This window comes from Pongo pygmaeus, chromosome 7, assembly GCF_028885625.2.
Source record: "Pongo pygmaeus isolate AG05252 chromosome 7, NHGRI_mPonPyg2-v2.0_pri, whole genome shotgun sequence".
In the NCBI taxonomy this organism is placed as follows: domain Eukaryota; kingdom Metazoa; phylum Chordata; class Mammalia; order Primates; family Hominidae; genus Pongo; species Pongo pygmaeus.
The window spans coordinates 129,507,161-129,529,005 of record NC_072380.2 but is presented as its reverse complement, the minus strand read 5'-3'; the positions used below and the strand labels follow the sequence as shown (position 1 = coordinate 129,529,005).

General features: G+C 40.5%; 1 protein-coding gene across 4 annotated transcripts in view; it reads left to right on the top strand.

Annotated features, from left to right (window-relative positions):
- RAD21 (RAD21 cohesin complex component) overlaps positions 1 to 6,916 on the top strand; it is a 28,879-nt gene extending 21,963 nt beyond the window's left edge. For all 4 annotated transcript variants that reach the window (XM_054497903.2, XM_063669036.1, XM_063669037.1 and 1 more), the window contains exons 10-14: positions 183 to 342; positions 794 to 942; positions 2,120 to 2,269; positions 3,877 to 3,960; positions 5,159 to 6,916. In XM_054497903.2, coding sequence (XP_054353878.1) covers positions 183 to 342; positions 794 to 942; positions 2,120 to 2,269; positions 3,877 to 3,960; positions 5,159 to 5,350 — 735 coding nt within the window. In that variant the 3' untranslated portion in view covers positions 5,351 to 6,916. The remainder of the gene's footprint in view (positions 1 to 182; positions 343 to 793; positions 943 to 2,119; positions 2,270 to 3,876; positions 3,961 to 5,158) is intronic.
- Positions 6,917 to 21,845: the final 14,929 nt, after the last annotated feature.

Below are 21,845 nucleotides of genomic sequence, written 5' to 3'. Positions count from 1 at the left end.
TAATTTGAAAACTCATTTAAAATCGTTTTCAGATGGAATGAAATGTGAATATGATAAAAGCCATGCTAAATTATACACTTATATTTATTAGAACATACCTTTGGCAGATAGAAATCAGTGGTGACTTTTTAGTTAGATTTATTTTATAATTGAAATTTTTCTTTTTTTTTTTTTTTTTATAGCTCTTTACACGCTGTCTTACACCGCTTGTACCAGAAGACCTTAGAAAAAGGAGGAAAGGAGGAGAGGCAGATAATTTGGATGAATTCCTCAAAGAATTTGAAAATCCAGAGGTTCCTAGAGAGGACCAGCAACAGCAGCATCAGCAGCGTGATGTTATTGGTTTGTTCTGTTGGAATAGTTCCTTGATGAAGTTCACATGAGTATTTGGCTTAAAATTTACCTTTATACTGTCAGAGTGAAAGAAATGAGGAATCAAAGATAACTCAGATGTTTGGGCAGGGAAATGCATTGGATCTGATTGCCTTATTTAAGTATGAAGCTTCCTGTCTTTCCAGAGGTTTAAGGTTCAGAACTGGCAGGGTAGATAGTCTGCTAAAGAATTGTCCTACATTGTACTGGGGGTAGGACTTCTCCTTTTAAGATCCCCTTTCCCCTTTATGTATATTGCTGAAAATTGAGTAAATCTTTATGGAGCTAAAATTTTATCTGGCCTTCTTCATTAAAGAAAGCATTATGTATGTCTTAGTGTACCAGTTTAAAAAATAAATGGTTCTATAATACTGTTCAAAACTGTATGACCTATGTTTTCTCTTCATATGACCAATTGCAGATGAGCCCATTATTGAAGAGCCAAGCCGCCTCCAGGAGTCAGTGATGGAGGCCAGCAGAACAAACGTAGATGAGTCAGCTATGCCTCCACCACCACCTCAGGGAGTTAAGCGAAAAGCTGGACAAATTGACCCAGAGCCTGTGATGCCTGTAAGTAAGCAAATCTATCCATTAAGTCATTTGAAGGTATTCATACAGTCAGTAGCAAGTGGTATTTAGGGAGGCCTTTAAAGTGTCTTGGTTTTGACAGAAAATGGTAAGGAATGAGTCCAGAGGAAGAAGAGCAACGGGATATAGACAGTCCACTCCGAGTGAGAGAATATGTTCTGGGAGTTGGTGCAGTCTTTCCTGACTCTTTTTGAATAGTATTGCTTTAGAGTGCTCCGGAATGAGCATCCTTGACTCTGAAGCTGGTTCTGATTTATTATTTGGGAAACATTCCTGCATACCTTCAGTACTAGGCAGTTTTAGGTCATCTTATTAAGTAATCAGAATAAACTTCAAGTACCTGAGAAAATGTAAAGCAGTATCTGTCTGCTTCATTCAAACTTTGACTACCATTGAGTTCAGCTAGGATAGGAAAGCTAAGCAAGTATGAAGGAGGAAATAGTAGGGTTTGGTTTAGGGCTTTCCAATCTTAAGTCCATAGAATAAATGAATTTGAGCAAAGGGAGGCTTTTAGATAACCTTAGGCTTCTTGTTCAGCCTCCATCAAGAATACTCTGCCAATTTTAAGAACTAGTTTTCTGTGCCCTCTGGTGGTAAGAGTTGTCAATAAGAGCATTTTTCTGTATGAGCTCAGGAATAGGAACACAGTAATGAGTAGGTGACTTTCATAACCACCCTCTTTCTGGTAATTCTTTGGTTTCTTTTAAAGACTTTGGTTTTAATGTTCTTAACTCTATATAAAGCCTGAGAGAAAATAAATATAGGAAGTGGACCCAGAAAAGCAATGTTCTCACTCCTTTTATTTGCTGTCGTGAGACATTCAAGACTCTCAGAGTGAAAGCTTATGATTTTTAAGTTACAATATAATAATCTTACAGAAGCTTTAGTAGTTAAAAAGCATTTGACTCCTAAAAAGTATGAAAATGAAACGTGGTTTAGGATAAGCAGTCAGTTTCTTTTGTAAGCTGCTTCAATGTAGTTTTATAAAAAATCAAAAAAGATATATACTGTAATAAATTTTTGCTTGTGGGGAAATATGGAGATATAATCTCAGTATTTCTTTTCGACTAGAAAACTTCAGCCACTGTGTATTTTCATATTTAAAATAAGCTACTTTAAAAGCATACATCTTAAATTGTCTTATTTGTATTGCTTTAAGCCTCAGCAGGTAGAGCAGATGGAAATACCACCTGTAGAGCTTCCCCCAGAAGAACCTCCAAATATCTGTCAGCTAATACCAGAGTTAGAACTTCTGCCAGAAAAAGAGAAGGAGAAAGAGAAGGAAAAAGAAGATGATGAAGAGGAAGAGGTAAACTAATTAATAATTTTCATTCCAGATTTAGCAAAAACCTCCAACCAGCTTTCTTTTATTTTTCATATTGGGGCTAACTTAATTGATGTTGAGCATCAGAGTTATTTAAAAATGTTAGAATATAAGCAAAATTTTACCAAATTCTTCATGGTCTCGCTCATCATTAGGAACATCAAATTTTATGCTGTGCTGTAACTCATTGGCTCCCTTGTGGGCTTTTGAAGGACATGGAATTGCCCTTACACTGATTTCTTGCTTGGCTTCAAAATTGCTTGTAGCTGCTTTTACTATCTTGTGGTCAGTGGTCGATTCTTACTGCTGTTATCATCTGCTTCTGATATAACCTTTTCTGTATCTGTAGTGGCCTGGAAATCAGATAACCATATGTTTTCCACTTGTCTGGGTTTTGTTTTTGTTTTTCTTTTACTTGGACCAGGGTAAAGCATAACTTTGCTAAAACACTTAGACTGAGCGAAGGCTTAAATGACTTTTTCTTTTTACAAAGTAAGAGGTGTTTTAGGAATCAATTTCTTTTTCTTGGGGCATGTTTACACTGTTGAAGGTCTTTTTTCTTCTTTTTCTTCCTTATTTCTGGATCATTGAGGTTGTTAAGACTTAGAATTTATTCTTCTGTTTGATATTCTATCGCATGTGTTACTTAAACTTTTAAATTTAAAATAAGGTGTCCTTTAGGTAGCATTGAAGCTGTTTAAATTTCTTCAAGACCAAAAAAAGTTATGGATTGGATAAATTTTCATTAGCATCTGTTCTTAATTCTAATAATAGTGCTTATCTTTAATATGAATACCTTATTTTAAAGCCAAAATTAGCTTCAGAGCTACTCCTACCTATGTGTGAGGATGTGCCATTATCTCAGACTTAGTTGTGAATGAGTATTAAAATAGTTGTGGTTTTTGTTATGGCTGGTATATAGTTTCACCATAGCCTGGGAACATCACAGCTGCTGCCTTGCACCCACCTTGGACTTTAAAAAGTTACTTAGGCAGCATGTGGCTGAGAACTAGGTTGCTCAAGTGAAATATATAGTAAGGATTATAGCCCATTCATTTTAAAACACCATATAGACCAATAATAAATCCTCAACTTAGGTAGTCTGCAGGCTCTTTGGTACTGCTCCACAATGAGATTAGGAGTCTGCCAGAACATAAGTCATCTAGAAAATCATGTTGCAATATTTATGTATGTATATTTAGTTGAAATAAACAGTATATTTAGTGGTACAGTTTATTTATATCCTGAAGTTCTTTAAGAGGGGCCAGTAACCAAAAGCTCCATGATCAGCAGCAGTCCACAGACCACATAATGTGTGTAGATAGCATCCTTATAGCGCAGTATAGAAGCATACTTTCAGCCAAATGTTTGCTTGCACATAAACAGAGGACTTTGCCTTGTAATTTAAGAAAAACAAACTCTTCAGTTTGTACTCTAGATGCTAAGTGATTGCTCAGCAGCATTAAGTACAGTTTTCTATTAGTTCAAAATATACAATCTCCAGGTAATTTAGGAGCTTTTAGGAGATGTAGAAATACTTCATTTTGCATTGGACTTGTTTTGTCAGCTTTTTGGGGGTCATTTTTATTCAGGATGAAGATGCATCAGGGGGTGATCAAGATCAGGAAGAAAGAAGATGGAACAAAAGAACTCAGCAGATGCTTCATGGTCTTCAGGTATTGCTGCTGTTGTCTTAGAGGAAAATGCTTCATCAAAGGCTCTTGGCATTGTTCCCTGAAAAAAAAAAGTTAGATGCTGGAAACAGAAAGCATACCTTTGTCAAACTTTTTCCAAAACTACATTATTTTTAAATGTTTTAATTAAATACATAAACTGTTAGGCCAAGAGTAAGCCTGAAAAGCATGCAGGAGAATGCTTGTGGTTTTCCTGAAAAGCAGAACCATGATGACATACTACACAACTCCTTTGTATGCCTGCACCTTCTTGATTTTCACGGAGTAAATTTAATATGCTGAATCATTAAATTTATTGGGTCATTGTGTAGCATCAGACGTTACTTTTCCTCGTGCTTTAATGTCCTAGACATAGACAGGATATCTTGAACGTCTGCAAAATGCCAAGCAAGTTGCTCAAGGTTTCTTAAAATAGGACAGTTGACATTTCTTTCTTTATTTTTTACTTTAAAAACTATAAGTGCTAGATTTTACTACTATATTACATTAGCTGTCTAAAGAAATTGGTTATTTTAATAATACATGTCAGAACAATTTTGCTGGTTTCTTGGACTTATTTGGATTTTAGATGTACCATAACATACTTTGGCCTTTTACCCTCTTGATTAACATGAGAATCACATACTATTTTAAAAAGTGCTATCTTTGTCCTGAGCAGAATATATAGTTTGTTTTTTCCAGTAACCAAAATTAGCATCTGTGTTAGTCTGTTTTGTGTTGCTCTAAAGGAATACCTGAGTTTGGGTAGTTTATAAAGAAATGAAGTTTATTTGGCTCACAGTTCTACAGACTATACAAGAAGCAAAGCACCAGCATCTGCTTCTGGTGAGGCCTCAGAAAGCTTATAGTCATGGTGGAAGGCAAAGGGGGAGCAGGTGTGTCACATGGCAAGAGACATGAGAGAGATGGCTGGGCTCTTTTAAACAACCAGCTCTCGTGTTAACTAATGAGCAAAAATTCACTGATTGCTGCAGGGAGCCATTCATAAGGGATCCACCACCACCCCCATCCCCACCCTGTGACACAAACACCTCACTAGGCTCCATCTCTGACACTGGGAAATCACGTTTCAGCATGAGATTTGGAGGGGACAAATATTCAGACTGTATCAGCATCCTCACTGAATTACTACTTTATTATACAGATTACTTTAAGTTACCCTTTTTTGGTTTTATTTCAGCGTGCTCTTGCTAAAACTGGAGCTGAATCTATCAGTTTGCTTGAGTTATGTCGAAATACGAACAGAAAACAAGCTGCCGCAAAGTTCTACAGCTTCTTGGTTCTTAAAAAGCAGCAAGCTATTGAGCTGACACAGGAAGAACCGTACAGTGACATCATCGCAACACCTGGACCAAGGTTCCATATTATATGAGGAGCTAGAAGCATTATAGCTAGTGTTTGATTCACTAGTGCTTACAAATTGCCCCCATGTGTAGGGGACACAGAACCCTTTGAGAAAACTTAGATTTTTGTCTGTACAAAGTCTTTGCCTTTTTCCTTCTTCATTTTTTTCCAGTACATTAAATTTGTCAATTTCATCTTTGAGGGAAACTGATTAGATGGGTTGTGTTTGTGTTCTGATGGAGAAAACAGCACCCCCAGGACTCAGAAGATGATTTTAACAGTTCAGAACAGATGTGTGCAATATTGGTGCATGTAATAATGTTGAGTGGCAGTCAAAAGTCATGATTTTTATCTTAGTTCTTCATTACTGCATTGAAAAGGAAAACCTGTCTGAGAAAATGCCTGACAGTTTAATTTAAAACTATGATGTGAGTCTTTGACAAGAAAAAAAAAAAAAAAAACACACCTTTCCATCAGTAACACTGGCAATCTTCCTGTTAACCACTCTCCTTAGGGATGGTATCTGAAACAGCAAAGGTCACCCTCTTGAGATTCGTTTTAAGTGTAATTCCATAATGGGCAGAGGGGTATGTGAAATTGTGTTATGACTGGTAACCTTCAGCTACAAAAAGATAGGACTGACCTGGTTTAAAGTGTTCTATTTTGTAAATCATTCCATTTGAGTCTTTCCGATGAACTTGGCTATCCTGAAATCTCTTATTTTAGTGAGGCTCCAAAATGAGCAAAGCTAGGCCTGATTAGAGTAGAGTGGCTATTAAAAAACATAACTTTCTAGGAGCTATAAATCAAAGTTTTAAAAGATGTTTGGATATATTTGAGTATTCAGATCATGAAAACAGAAATTGCCCTGCCTACTACAAGGACAGACTGATGGGAAGTTATGCACCTGGTCAACTTAGCTTTTAAGCAGACGATGCTGTAAAAACTAATGGCTTCTCTGATATTTATTATAAGTTTTAGTACTGATCTCCTTTTCCAGTGCTGCACACTCCTGTATTTGGAACTTTAATAGCGTTGCAACGAAATCCTGTATCCAGTTTCCTGTAATTTAATTGAAGAAAAATACATCCAAATAAAGACTTTATTATTAACAGACCAGATAGCATCAGAAATCATGTGACTGTTATGATTATCAGAATATGTCTTAACTTTTTAGGGCAAAGTTAACACTGAAAGTTCTAGCTTAAGTGTTGAAACTTTTGTGGGAAAAAAATCACTTTTGAAACTCAGACTTCAGTGTATACCCAATAATTTAAAATTATGTGAAATGTTTTAAATTTGTGAACTCGTAATTACTGTTTTAATGATTCAGTTTCTTGAGAGTGGTAATTGTATAAAATTGCTATTGCAGCTTTATATTCAATATGATGTGCCTGTAAACCAAGGAGTTTTCCCCGTTTGTAAAAAGACATTGTAGATAATTGAATGTTTGATTTTAGAAAGGTCATTAGTTTCTTGTTACACATTTTGTTAGTCTGGTTTTTGTTGCTTATCGGGTTTAATATTGTTCTTGAAAATAGTTGATGCTATGTTATGTATAACTTTTCTAATAAAAGTTGTGTTATAAGCTGTACTTTTTGAGTATTCATTATTCAGTTGGTGGTGGTCCCCAAGGGAAAGTTGGCTGAAAAAGTTAATAGAGCCAAACACCTCATTTGTTTGCCTTATCTAGAATAGTTATCCATACAAACCAAATGAATTTTTCAAGAGGTCTTAGACTAAAAAATGGAAGACAGACTAGCTTGTCTCCAACTTTCTTTGTTAACAGAACTAGGTGATCTGAAATTTTAATAAATATATAATTGTTATATGTGAAGGTATTAAGATTAAAAATGAAACCAGCAAATGGCTGGTACAGAGGAAGCTTTCGGGCATAAATATATCTCTCCAACTGGTAAGTACATACAAACTGACATGCTATGTGTGTACATCCTTGGTGCTCCAAACAAGCTAGGAGGGTAGGCAGGTGCTAGAAATATCCTAGGTCACTCTGAGAAGCCTAACTGAAAACCAGGACGTTCAGTAACCTGACATGTACCCACTTTTACGTTCTAGCCTCTGACTAGGCCTGTTGCCCGTGCCCCGCCCAGCCCTCACTGTGAGCTTTAAAGCCCTGAGATTTTATGGTTTAAACCCTGATTCGAGTGTAAATTTGTTGCTGTTTTTAATAGAAAAAAAAGTCAGATTTTACTAAGCACCAATTATCCTGAAACCCAAAGCAGCTTGAATTTGGGGCTCACTGCCATAGATGCCTCTAGTAAAGAATTATGATTAATGTGAAAGTGCTGAGAGCCTAGAATACAGCATGCCACAGTACCTGGGGGGAAGTTCAGAAAGAAAAGATTCTCAGATGATAAAAAGCTTTTGCTAAAATTTAAAAGATGGCTCGGCCTGGTAAAGTGAAGTGATGTTTAGAGCAGAACCATGCGTGTTTGAATTCAAAGGCCTAGGTGTAGACAGTAGAATCCGGTCTCTTGACTGTCCTGAAACTTCGAGTTACCAGAGTGGAACAGTGGGAAGAGCAATGGGCCAGAGGCCTAGGCCCCAGGCTGTAATCTTAATTTGATTATAGACCCTGAACCTGAAACTTCAGAAGTTTCATTCTGTATCCAGGTCTAAAAATGAAAGTCGAGTCCCACCGATTTCCAAGAGTTGTGAAAACCCTATGAGCTAATTAAAAGCGGTTTGAAAAGCAGCTAACATTTGTATGATGAAGATAACATTGGCTTGCATTCAGGCCGCTTAGGTGCACGCACTTGGGCAAGGTTTTAAACTTAGATTCTAATTCTAGAGTACGTTGTGAGGTGGACATCTCTACTTGGAGGAACCACATACACTTAATTTCTCTAAAACTGAATTAATTCTACTACTTTAGGCCTTCCTAATGCTTCATCTTTGGTGAGTGGCTCCTTCACCTTCGATGTCCTCTCGACCTGGTGCTTCAGTGTTCTACATTTCAAATAACCATTCCTTTGCTAACACTATTGAAGACTTGCAGAGATTACTTCAACAGCTCCAGTTACTCAAAATTTAGACTGTTACCTCTAAATACATTAGAGTCAACTGGCAAGTCAGCAGAGGGACTTTTAAACAGGTAGGACAGGAAGGTTTTTATTTCAAGACCATGCCCTAGCAGTCATCTGCCCCGCTTTCTGTATTCCCCCTGCTGTCTTCCCAGCTGTGCTCTAGGTCATGTGTGTAAACGCTTAGTGGCCAGGCAGGTCATGGAAATGAGTGAAGCAGCCGGGTGACCAGCAGTGGAGGGTGAAGAGGAACAGTGCTGACCTGGATGAAACGGCAGGGGCTCCCATTGAGCTGAGCACAGCGTCTGCTCAAATGTCACTAACTGCTGGTTCAGAAAAGGAGACGAGTATTGCCTCATTGCCTCAGGAAAGGCCAGAGGTCCAGATTCTTCTCACTCCTGATTTTAAAATGTGATATATGATTCAAAACTGTTTCAGTACCATGCAGGCCACCCATACCTTGGCAGACAGATCCAGCTCATAAACCTCAGGTTTGTGGCTTCTGTTGAGCTGACTTTGAGGACCACAAGGAAAGCAAGTTGTGCCACTTAAAGAAGCAAGGTTTTCTGGGCTCTTTCCTGTCAGTGCTTCAAAGGCCACAGGCTGGCTGCTTCCTCTTAAAGAACGCTGTCCAATGTTTTTAAGGCCCTATTTGATGTTCCATGCCCACAGGCAGTATCCTCACCTGACTTTATGCTTCATGTGTGCCCTGCTAACTTTGTGTGACAGCTGTTTTATAGCACTCCCAACCTCGTGGACATGTCTTCTGAAAAGCAGGACTTGAAAAATGTAAACCTAAAGACAAAAGTCTAATTTCCTCATATCTTCCAAAGCCAAACAATGCAGGGATTCTCAGATGTTTGTTAGCTCAAGAGTCAGATGGAAGATTGTAAACCTGTAGGCTTGACATTTAGGCAGGGAATCAGCATTTTTAACAAGCACTCCAATGGTTCTCAAGCAGACAATTCCCAGATCGTTTTCAGGTACCAGAATTCAGCCTTACCTCGGAGCTGCCATTTCAAATGCTTGGCCAGCATCTGGAGCTGCAGCTTGTGGGAGGAAGTGCCCTCCATGATCAGCTGTTACTTATGCTCTAGGACTAATTAGCTCGCAATTGGCCAGCAGCTGTTCAGGGGGAAATTCTCATACAATTCAAGAAAATGAAGCTCTCCAACTTGAGCAAACTGGTACATTGTTATTTCTAGAAGGCATCTGGCCAAAGGGGTTCTCAGGTCCTGTTCTAATTACCCCTGCTGTGACAGTCTCCTATTTGCTATGAAAATGAGTTAAGGGCACCAATGGGTGGCCAGTAATCATACCAGCAATGATCATCAAAACAGCAACACAGCTTCTCTAATTGACAGAGTGAGTTTGGTCCAGTGGTTGAGAACATGGGTTGGAATCCAAGAGAGATGAGTTCAGGATTAGGTCTGCCTCTAAGTAGAAACTGTGGTGACCATCTCAACTTCTTTAACTCTTGGTTCTCTCCTGAGGAAGCTCGTAAGGCTCCTGTGAGGATTAAATAACATAATGCAAGGAAAGCACATCGTGCCTGGCTAGTGGTCGCTGCTATATATTAGCTGTTTTTCAGGCCAAAATACTTACTGAGTGCTTTTACTCTGAGCAAGGAATGATACTAGAACTAAGTGTACTGATGTGAACAAAACACACAGTTGCTGTAAGTTTTGGTAAGTTTTTGGTAAGTTCAAGAAAGGACATCTCCAAAGAAGTAAACCTTCCTTCAATTCCCCTAGAGAAACTATTCCCCCATCTTCTCTATTTCCACGATATTTTATTCATAACTCTGATAAAACTTTTCACAATATATCATACTTTGCCTGTCTACTTCTCTTGACTAGCTGACTATGAATTTTTGGAAGACTTGTCTATAATTCCAGAACTACCTAATCCAGTGTGTGACTCTGAGTTAGGGCGCAGTCAGTCTTACTGGCTTCAGCATGACCATGGTAAAGGATGAAAATAAACTCCTATGAAGCCAATTTCTGTGAAAATTGGTTTTGAGAATAGAATATGAATTCTTAAGAGTTTCTAAACATACAGTTCCTGTAAGCTTTGGTAAGTGTGTGTTATTTTTCTTAGAAAATAAAGAAGGGGCCAGGCACAGTGTCTCACGCCTATAATCCCAGCACTTTGGGAGACCAAGGCTGGCAGGTTGCCTGAGGTGGGGAGTTTGAGATCAGCCTGGACAACATACTGAAACCCCATATCTACTAAAAATACAAAAAAATTAGCCGGGCATGGTGGCACGTGCCTGTAATCCCAGCTACTCGGGAGGCCGAGGCAGGGGAACTGCTTGAACCCGGGAGGCAGAGGTTGCAGTGAGCCGAGATCACGCCACCGCACTCCAGCCGGGGTGACAGAGCTAGACTCCTTCCCCCCAAACCCCCTGCAAAAAAAAAAAAAAAAAAAACAGAACAAAAAAACAGAGAAGGGAGAATAATTTATCTACCACCTTCCATCTCCCACCAGTCAAAGATTTGCTCTTGGAACATTAGTTACCCATTTCTTTCAGGGCCACCAAGCTATCCCCTACCTCACCTATCAAAAGGCTCCTATGGGTGTGTCCTTTTGAAATTGGTTCAGAGCTCCGCTAGCAGATGTGGCTGGATCAGAACAAAAGGCTAATGGCCCCGGATTCAGTTGCTACATTGACCAGTTTGGAAGCGAGCACCTCAGAGTTTAAATATGTGGTAAAATACAGGAGAATACTTGATTTGGGATTCCAAATCCCTACTATAATTCTTGGGTATGAAATCTTGCTTTCCAGAAAACAACAGTGTCATTTTCTTCATGCTGTTTGGAAGGTTATAGCAGCTGGTAAATTCTGAGTTTCTTTCCCCCAAGCCATCCAAAATTTGTTTAGATTGACTCTGCTGAAATAACAGAGACTGCCAGATTCCCTGGATTATAGGAGTTGTGTACGAAATGTCATCCTCTCCTCTACCAAGCCCCATGATCACAATGAGTGCTAAACAAGATAATGTATGCACATATACTTTGCAATCTGGAAAGCTCCACAAAAGTAGTTGCTATAATAACAAGGTAGCTTCCTTGGGAAGAAGAGTCCTCATATGAGATGAAGATAACATTATGCCTTCATTTGAAAGTCATTTTCAGCAAGGTAAGCGGATACAAGACAGTTCAGGTTGATTTCTTGGGGGAACCACTGCAGGTGTCACAAGCTTAAACTTCCCAGGGAATTTCAGCACTTAAGGCTTTTCTTGAAGGGACTCTGGGGCAGAAGCAGCTTTCCCCAAATTTCTTGAAACTTTGTCCCCATTGATAGTCTCCATAAACATAACACTAAAGGATAAACTTAATGAAGAAAAGACGGGGATTTCAACTCAACATTTATTGAACACCAGACACCATGCTAGGTGCTAATAGCATACAAAGACATAATCCTTGTGATTATACCTTGAAAGATTAGAAGGAAACAGTGAGTGACATTTAAACTGCACCTTGAAGAATTAGTGGGATTTATTCAACAGGTGGCATGCAAGGGACAAGAAGAAACGGTGTTCCAGGAAGAAAGAATAGCACAGGCAAAGGCATGGAGGTAGAAAGGAATGGCACTGATTTGGAAGACCAAATATAAGGAAGGAAAGCCAAAGTAGCAGTCAGAGGACAGAAATCACTCTCAGGCTAAGTAAGCAGCTTGGCTAAATTTGCTGCCAATTATTAGGCTCAAAGACCATCTTGACTTCAGATAGTCTGCTGTGCATTTGTATGTTTACAAGAAGTGTGGCCTCTCCTACAACAGCCTTTTTGGCTTTTAATCAGATCCTGTAGGTTTGTTTTCGTTCTCTCTCTCTTTTTTTTTTTTTTTTTTTTTTTAACCTCCACAAACCAAACAGAATAGAAAGCTGAAAAACATTTCCAGACAAGAGTGTGCTGGAGGAGTGGGACCATTTTTATAATTCCTTCTGGTTCCAGTTCTGTTTGCATATGAGCCTTACTGCCAGGACACCTGAGTGGGCCCATCATGACTCTGGAGGCCACAGGGGTATCTCACACTGACAGCCTGGGAGTATCACGGGAACACTGAGCCCTGGAAAATCATGTAGGAGAAGAAAGAGCTGGAGGCTTCCAATGGCCTCAGACCCTTCCCTGGGTTGCTGACAGGGGCAGTCATGGCCAGGATTGGCAGAAGAGGTAGGACCAAACGTAGAGGGGGGGAAGGGCAGACACTTCAACAACAAGCTTTCCTGGAACAAGCTTTTCTTCATCCTTGAGCAGAGTGTACAGCAGAATGCCTTCAGGATGGCCCAAAATGTTAAGAGCTTAGGCACAAATGGTTAAGAGCTTAGGCACAGTCACTTTCGCTCTTAGAAGAATTACATAGTGATAATAATGCTACAACTTATTTCCCATTTAATAATAATAATAATATACTTATTATGGCTAGAATTTGTGAAATACTTTCTATGAGCCAGCACTATGTTAATCATGTCACATGCATTCATCTTCCCAACATCTCTACGAGGTAAATCATATTATTATTATCATAACTTTATCAACAGATGTGGAAACTCAATATGGCCTAGACTATAATTGTCATTGAAGATTCCATTTGTTCCTCTATATTTCGCAGCTCAGCTAAAGTTAGGCGAGGTCACATGACAAGTTCTGGCCAATGGGCTCTGAGAAGAAGTGACGCACAGCTCTGAATTAAGGCAGTGAAAGCCCATGTGCACGTCTCCTCCATCTCTCCCTTTCCTGGACCCCTGGTGGTTAAGGAGCATAGAAATGCCACAGAAACTACTAGGTGATGGAACCTCCATCAGGCTGGGTCCCTGAGTGACTGGAGGGAACAGAGCCTTTTCTCAGACCTGGAATAGATACACATAAGGACCAAGAGATAAGCCTTTGTTGTGTGAAGCCACTGAGAGGTCAGTGTTAATTTATTATTGCTACATAACCTAGTGTATCCAGGTAATACACTGAGGCCTCAAGAAGTTTAGTAACTATAGATTCAGTGATTACGCTGGAACTAGAACCACAATTTCCTGGTTCCCAGACAAGTCTTTTTTTCTACTACACAAATCCAAATCTGTGATAAGGGCCATAGCTTCCATTGCATCATCTACTCTGGTGTATAGGAATGACTTCAGAACCTATCCATGAAAGACCCAACACATTTGGGATGCCTCTTCATGGCAGCTAATCGATGAGCTCTGACAGGGAAGGCTGGTTAGAGGCAGATGACTGAATTTCAAAGTAGACCCTGCTTGTGACAAAGCTTAACTGTCACTAAAGCTATTGTACAAGCACAGTGGTCGCCAAACAGCCTTACAAAGTAACAGAACTTTATAATGGTTCAGACCCTAAGGCTTGCCCAATTTGGTTTTTTTTTTTTTTCAGACAGGGTCTCGCTCTGTCATCCAGGCTATAGCGCAGTGGTGCAATCATGGCTCACTGTAACCTCAACCTCCTGGGCTCAAGCAAATCTCCCATCTCAGCGGCCCAAAGTGCTGAGATTACAGGCGTGAGCCACTGCACCCGGCCTGGGGCTTACCCAATTGGATAAGGAAACTCAAAACAGATTCTTTGCTCTGAATGCTCCAACTTGGAGTATCCAGATCATAGGAGACTTAAATCAGAAATCCAATTTATTGACTGGGCATGGTGGCTCACCAATTGGAGATCAGTGATATCCAAGACACCATTCCTGCCCTATCACAGTATCTTAGGAGACACAGATGAATAAGAATGCAATTGAAACAATTTTATAGATGCCGGGATTGGGCTGTGCAGCAGGTATTAGGGACTCAGACTGGAGAGTCAGGAAACATTTCTGGACAAAGTGACAAATACTGAGCCTTGAAGGATGCACAAGACTTAGGAAAGGAGAGCGGGAAGCAGAGTTCTGGTTTAAAGGGACAGTATGGGTGATGGTTCAGGGGGTGGACAAGCTTGCTGAGCTGTTTCCCTCCACAGAGTGGGAAAAAGTAGGGCTGGGCCTTTCTGGAAGCAAGAGAAATTCTGTCTGTTACCTGGGCTTCTAGGTGAGTAGCCAGGAAAGGGAGAAATGGCTTGAGATTCTGTTTGCTCTCAATCTTTGCCCATCCCAAAATGCAGAACACTAAGTCTAGTGGCCTGGGACACATTTGTAGTTTGTCTTTTGATCCTTGACAGTATTTAAGACATGTTGAGGGGGGCATGACGGCTCATACCTGTAAATCACAGCACTTTGGGAGGCTGAGACGGGAGGATCACTTGAGCCCAGAAGTTCAAGGCCAGCCTGGGAAACATAGTGGGATCCCTTCTCTACAAAAAAAAACAAAAATAAAAATAAAAAATGGCCAGGCTGGGTGGCACACGCCTGTGTCCCAGCTACTCGGAAGGCTGAGGTGGGAGAATTGATTGAACCAGGGAGTTTAAGGCTGCAGTAAGCCATAATGATGCCAATGCACTCCAGCCTGGAAGACAGAGCAAGACCCTGTCTCTAAAGCATAAACAAATAAATTCAAGTTATTAATTTATAATAAGAAATATGGTTGTCACATGGCTCACAATGATTTTGTTGGCCTGACTAATCAGCACATTCTCACAGTTAATGCAGTTGATCACTAGTTCATCCCCGAGACTAATTCTTGACCTGGCTTCTGCAATATCTCACTCTTAATCTCTTTGATGTTTGTTTTTCCTGCTTCACTGGAAGCTTATTCTTAAATTCCTTCTTAAATTTCTTTGTTGATTCCTCTTCATCTCCCAGTTCTTAATACTGAAATACCCCAAGGCTTAGTCCATGACTTCTTTTTTCCATCTTTACATTCCCATGGTAACTTCTTCCACTCTCAGGACTTTAAATACCATCTATGTGCTGATGACTCTTAACTTGATGTCTCCTTCCAGCTGTGAGTTTTCTCTTGAACTCTTGGCTGACTGATTGATATCTTCCCTGGGATATCTAACAGACATCTCAAATTTACCATCTCCAGAGCTGACCTCCTGATCTTCACCCACAAATGAGCTCTTCTGCTGCTTCACCATCATAATTAGTCAAACTGTCCTGTGAGTTGCTCAGACCCACAACGTTGGAATAGCCCTTGACTCATCAGTTTCTCTCACATACACCACTTCATGCCCTCCGACAAATCCCACTGCTCTAGCTTCAAAAAATAGCTAGAACTCAACCACTTTTTACCACTTTTATTGCTACTATCCAAGTTCAAATCACCATCCTCTCTTTCCCTAGATCATTGCAGCAGCCTCCCAACTGGGGTTCCTTTCCACTAGCATACTCCCCTCCCTCAAACTCTTCCCAATACAGAAGTCAGAGTGATTATGTTTGTCAAATCACATCATCCCTCTGCTCAAAACCTCCAGATGGCTTCCCATCTGTCTTGGAGTAAACGGCAGTCATTACAATGGACAATAAGGTCCCATGCAACTTCTGTAGGTCCTGGCTCCTATAGTACTTCCTTCTCCCCCTACCCTATGCCATTATCTCTCTGATCACATTTTCTACCACTTTCCCCCCTGCTCACTCCACCCCTTGTTATGTCTAGAACAAGCCTCCTTGTTATGTCTAGAACAAGCCAAACCCACCCCACTTCAACATTATTTCTACTGGCTACTTTCCTTTGCCCAGAACGGTCTTCCTTCAGATGGCCACATGGCTCATTTCCTTGCCTTCTTCAAGTCTTTGTTTAAATTGACCTTCTCAGAGAGGGTTTGCCTGACCACCATAACAAAAATGGAAATACCCCTAGCAATTCCAATACCTCTCCTCTGCTTTAGTTTTCTCCATGGCCCACAATTAAAGTACTATGTAGTGTGTGTGTGTGCGCGTGTGTGTGCATGTGTGTGTGCACGCCCGTACCTGTATGGATCTCTGTTAGAATAAATGATAAATGTAAACTTCATGAGGGCTAGGGGTTTTGTTTTATTAATTCACCCCTGTATCTTCAAGACCTAAACAAAAATCCCTAAAGCATAGAAGATTTTTGATATCTGTTTTAGATAAATAATTATTCTACAGCTTATACATATAACAAACTATGTGTAGAATATTGCCTGGTTAGCATGGATTTGAACAGGGACAGTATCTGATGAGCTAAATATTTTAATGGCATCATTTTAGAATGCAGATGTACCTGTCACAGTGACCAAAGTATTCCAGTCTGTTTGGCCACTGATTTTCCACTGCCAATGTTATCTTTTGGGAATGAAGTAATTCCCCTGAAAAATTGATCTATTTATTTTCTTCAAACATATTGTTGTCATCAACCTGGTGATAGTTTAAGCTTACTTTGGTTAAGGAACCATTCTCCATCTTCTGTAGAGTTACATTGTGTCCATTATGTGCTGATTGTATAATTTAACTCTCAAAGAACAGCTCCATTTGAAGTCCCCTGTTTCCAAGTTCTTGAGAGCACTGCCCCTTTATGGGGAGTTCATTCTCACATTTTTCTCCTAGGTTCTGTTCAGCTATATTAAGTTCTTCCTTACCACAACATCTGGCAAAGATGGCAATGGGTGTTTAGGTAAGTGAGCAAGCACTCTTGTGTAGCATCATTTTATCTTTGGCATCAAATAAATGCTTGTACAAATTTCAACCAGCAGGGGATCCTGTAGTCTGATTCTCCTTTTCTATCCCTCTATGCTTTCCTAAGATGTGGGGTAAAACTTCATGATCAATGATGATGGGGGAAACCCTCTCGTTGTCTCACACACACAGGATTACGCTAACCAATTATAGATTGGTTTCTACCTTCAGCACTAATTGATACTACTGGTCAATTCCTTCACCAGTGCCTGTACTTTTAATGATTAATTTAAAAGACTCTCCCCAAATCTTCTGCTCACACTCCCTCCCTTGGCCTCCTTAAATTTAGCGGACAACTTGCTACATGCTTATAAGAAAACATTCAAACACTCACTCTTGAATTTGTGGTCAGCTGGTGGTCCATTGTCTCCCTCACGTGTCTGGTATTTGGTGGCTGTGTTCAAGGACGATGGACATAACTAGACAATGCGCCACTTACAATCTAGCAGGCTAATCCAGGCTTAACAGGGTTTTCAAGAGCAGCAAGTGAGAACAAGCCCCAATGCACAAACATAGTTCAAAGCTCAGCTTTTCATCATGTTAGTTATTGTCTAAATAGCCTAAATAGCCAAAGCAAATCATTTTTTTTTTTTTGAGATGGAGTCTCGCTCTGTTGCCCAGGCTGGAGGGCAGTGGCACGATCTTGGCTCGCTGCAACCTCCGCCTCCCAGGTTCAAGTGATTCTCCTGCCTCAGCCTCCTGAGTAGCTGGGATTACGGGTGCATACCACCATGCCCGGCTAATTTTTATATCTTTAGTAGAGCCATGTTGGCCAGGCTGGTCTCAAACTCCTGACCTCAAGTGATCTGCCAACTTGAGCCTCCTAAAGTGCTGGGATTACAGGTGTGAGCCACCGCACCTGACCACAAATCAAATCTCTAAGCCCAGACTCAGTATGAGAGGGCAGTACTCAAGCAGTGTGGATTCGGGAAAGGGGATTATTATTGTGGACATTTGAAAAAATAATCTAACATGATGTTGTTTTAAACTATTTGGGAGCCCTCTGTACTATAATTCTCCTCAAAGCAATTGTTAAAATTATAATAATTCAGGGTAACACCAGAAAAAAAAATACTTCTTCCCTGTATACTGTTGCAGGAAAACAAATTATTTGAAAATGCATTGTTTTAATTCTGCAGGGTTTATGCATTGTTTTTGTCTCTCTAGTATCCTTTCCTTTGAAGAACCACTTGTCTCCATACAGTGATTCTAGTGGGGTGTCAGTCACAGTGCCTTATCCTAGTCCTTTCCATCCCACCTCCTGACTCAGGTCTGGCTAAGCCTCAGAGGCTGGTCCAGGAAGAGAACACATGACCAAGCAGAACCAATCAGATGCTTTCCCTGGGAGTGATAGGTTGGGGTGGGGTAGAGGGAACCCTCTGCTGGAGGGTATGAATCTGGAGCTAAAAGTCAGCCGCCATATTTCCCAGCATATAGAGAAATCCTGTCCACAGAGTGAAACAAATCAGCAAAACAGGGAGGAGAAGTTGGAGGCAGTGACCCAGGGGCATTGAATTCTGGTTCAGGTTTAAGAGGTCCTGGTTCCTACAGTAATTCCTTCCATTCTGCTTTACCAAAATACCCTTTTCTGATGAGTGACTCAACACACTCCCTTTTCTTAAGCCAGCTTGAGCTGAGTTTTCATCACGTGCAGCCAGGAGCCCTGACTGATTTGAAACCCTGTAATAGCTATTAAATCAGCTCATCCTCTCATTCCAGCCCAATCACCGTCTTCAGCCATCAGCTCCTGAATGCTTTAAAACTTCACTAGAGAAAGTGCTGTCATGAAAGGGGCATGGAGGAGCAAGGAAAAGCAGCCTGAAGGAAATGAATGGACCATTGGGATAAGAAAACAGACAGGATAAAAAATCACCTCTCAGACAGCAGAGAGGGGAGACAGATAAATGGGAGACTTTTGGCAGCCAAGAAAGTAAATGAAAGGATAAGAAAGATGACATGGAATGCTAAGAACAGTATTACCCGAAACACTCACAGAAGTAAGAGCTCGGAACAATGTCTCTGGGGTTGTCAGTGGTTGTTTTTTGGGAAAAAAAAAATACTTAGGATGGTCATGAAAAAGAAAAGAGAAAGAGCAATGAGTGAGCCACCCAACTGCACACTGAAATGAAAAATGGGTTGTGAAGAGAATTACTTCTTGAAGGAAGCACAGCCCTGTTACTTTTAAATTTTGGTATTCTATCAAAATTCCATTAAAATGATACAGGCTTATCCTCACATACAGAAGCTAGATTATGTGCAGCTTTCCCAAAGGATCATATTGTAACGTGTGATCTAGGGGAGTTATGTTCCAACATTCTGTTCCTTTGGCATAAAACTAAATCCTTTTCAGCTCCCTACCTTGTTTTCTCATACCACCTTAACGTTTTTTTTTTTCTGCAACTTTTACATTTGTTTGCCAGGGTCTCCCAAGGTCTCCCAAGATCTCAATACCCTCACATTCATCCTCCAAGGGCCACCCCAGGTTTTTCAAAAGTAACACTCTTGCTCTCACCCAGAAACCATTTCTATAATGATGCACACATAACGTAAGTATTCCACTGAATTATGTTCAGGAATTGGCCTAGCATCTGTGTGGTTTGTTTGCAGTCCTTTGATTGGAGATGAAAGGGCTCCTGAGAGGCTAAAGGAAGGATGACTCACAGTAGCTGTCAACAGTATCTGACCCACTCTAAGTACAGAATCTCTGCTATGCTACTGGATTTAATTTGGCATCCAATAAAATTATATATGTGGAAATGCTTTAAAAAGTAACTTCGAAATGTACTGATAATTTAAATTATATTTTGGTATTTCCTACCTTTATCCCTTCACTCAATTCACTCATACTATGGTCTGTTGCTGAGTTATATGGAAATGTTGCTTGACTCGTGACCCACTAGATTTATGATATGATGACCCTGTCTCACCTGTCCTCAAGAGGTAAATCCTGACATTGTGGAGATGTGTCCAGCACCCCTGCCTCAGAGCAGCAGCCTCTCTGTGGCTGTTCCTGGAGGTACCCCGGCATCCAGAGCTTAGCCCTTCCTGTTCTACCCTCCACCATCCAGAGCTTAACCCTTCCTGTTCTACCCTCCACCCGCCCTGTGCACCCTACCCGCGCACTGACTGGCTCCAGCCTCTGGAGACCTGTTCTGGACAGGATATTTATCAAATAAAGTAGAGAAATTAATATTAAGAAATGTTATTAGGGCCAGGCACAGTGGCTAACATCTGTAATCCCAGCACTCTGGGAGGCCGAGGCAGGAGGATCACTTGAGGTCCAGAGTTTGAGACCAGCCTGGCCAATATGGTGAAAAGTCTACTAAAAATACAAAAATTAGCCAGGCATGGTGGTGCATGCCTATAGTCTCAGCTACTCAGGCGGCTGAAGCAGGAGAATCGCTTGAACCCAGGAGGTGGAGGTTGCAGTGAGGCAAGATCGTGTCACTGCACTTCAGCCTGGGCAATGGCGTGACACTCTGTCTCAACAACAACAACAACAACAACAACAAAACATAGAAAAGAAATGTTATTAGAACCAAAGGCAGAATGGAGGCCAGCATGGGACCAAAGGGAAAGACAAAATAGAGCCCTGAGAAACAACGGTCCCATGGGTTTGAGAATCAGAAGATGAGATTCAAATTTTAAACTTTACCACCTACGTACTCTGTGCCGTGTAGCTGCCCAATAAATAGTAAACAGTTACTTTATTTTCAGAGCTTCAATTCCAACTCCTCATATGTAAAATATGGAAGTAAATACTTACTGCAGAGGGTTGTTGTAAAGAGTGAATAAGATAATGTATAAAAAGAGAGGAGTTCTTGCTACAGAATTAGTGATCAATAAAAGGTATCTACAACTACTACTACCATCATTATTGTTCTAAAAAGCCTGAAAGAAAACACGTCTCTGATTCCCTTAAATAGTTGGCCCAGACAACAGGGTATTCAACATTATAACAAATTTGTCTTTGGTGTAAGAAAACTGGTAGCAAATAAATTACAAGAAAGTGCCAATTTTTCATTTTTGCCTTAGGTATGTATGTTTATATCCAACCTAGGCCATCCTGATCTGGTTTAAAAAAATAATTCTCAGAGAAAAAGTCCAGTTCTATGAAATGAAGTCCATATTGGAAGAATCATATTTAGGACTTAGGAAACCAGTGTTCAAGCCCTGATTTAGTCTCTGTTTCTTCTTACACTTTTATTAATATTTTTCATATTTAGAAGCTGGAGACAGGGAAGGCAAGTAACTTCTCAGAAATGCTGAATGATTTTAGGTCTCTGTCTTAGTCCATCTGGTGCTACTCTAACAGAATACCACAGACTGGGTAATTTACAAAGAAGATAAATTTATTTCCCTCAGTTCTGGAGGCTGGGAAGTCCAAGATCCAGGCACTGGAAGGTTCAATCCTGGGTTTCAAGAAGGACCCTTGTTGCTGTCATCCTCTGGAAGGGAAATATACTGTGTCCTCACATGGCATGGGGTAGAAGGGGTCAAACTCACTCTCAGAAGCCCTTTTATAATTGGCATTAATCCATTCATGAAAGCAGAGCCCTCATGACCTAAACACCTCCCATTAGGCCCCTCGCAACACTACTGCATTAAGGATTGTTTCCAACACATGAATTTTGGAGAACACATTCAAACCACAGCAGTTCCTTTCAGCGTGAATCAGGATATTGTTCTGTGATTAGCCAAGGGTTGGGAATCAGCACCGATGTGATCTCCTGATGCCTTTTTTGTTGGTGACCTTATAGGCCAAACCAGTGAATCAACTGATGTTCCATGTATTACAAATTCCAGATGGGTTGTTTCCACCTGGCTGCCTTCAGCTAACAATCAATTTCTGGTGTACTTGGGTTTCCTAGCACAGGGTTGTTAAAAGAGCCTCAGAGAAAGTG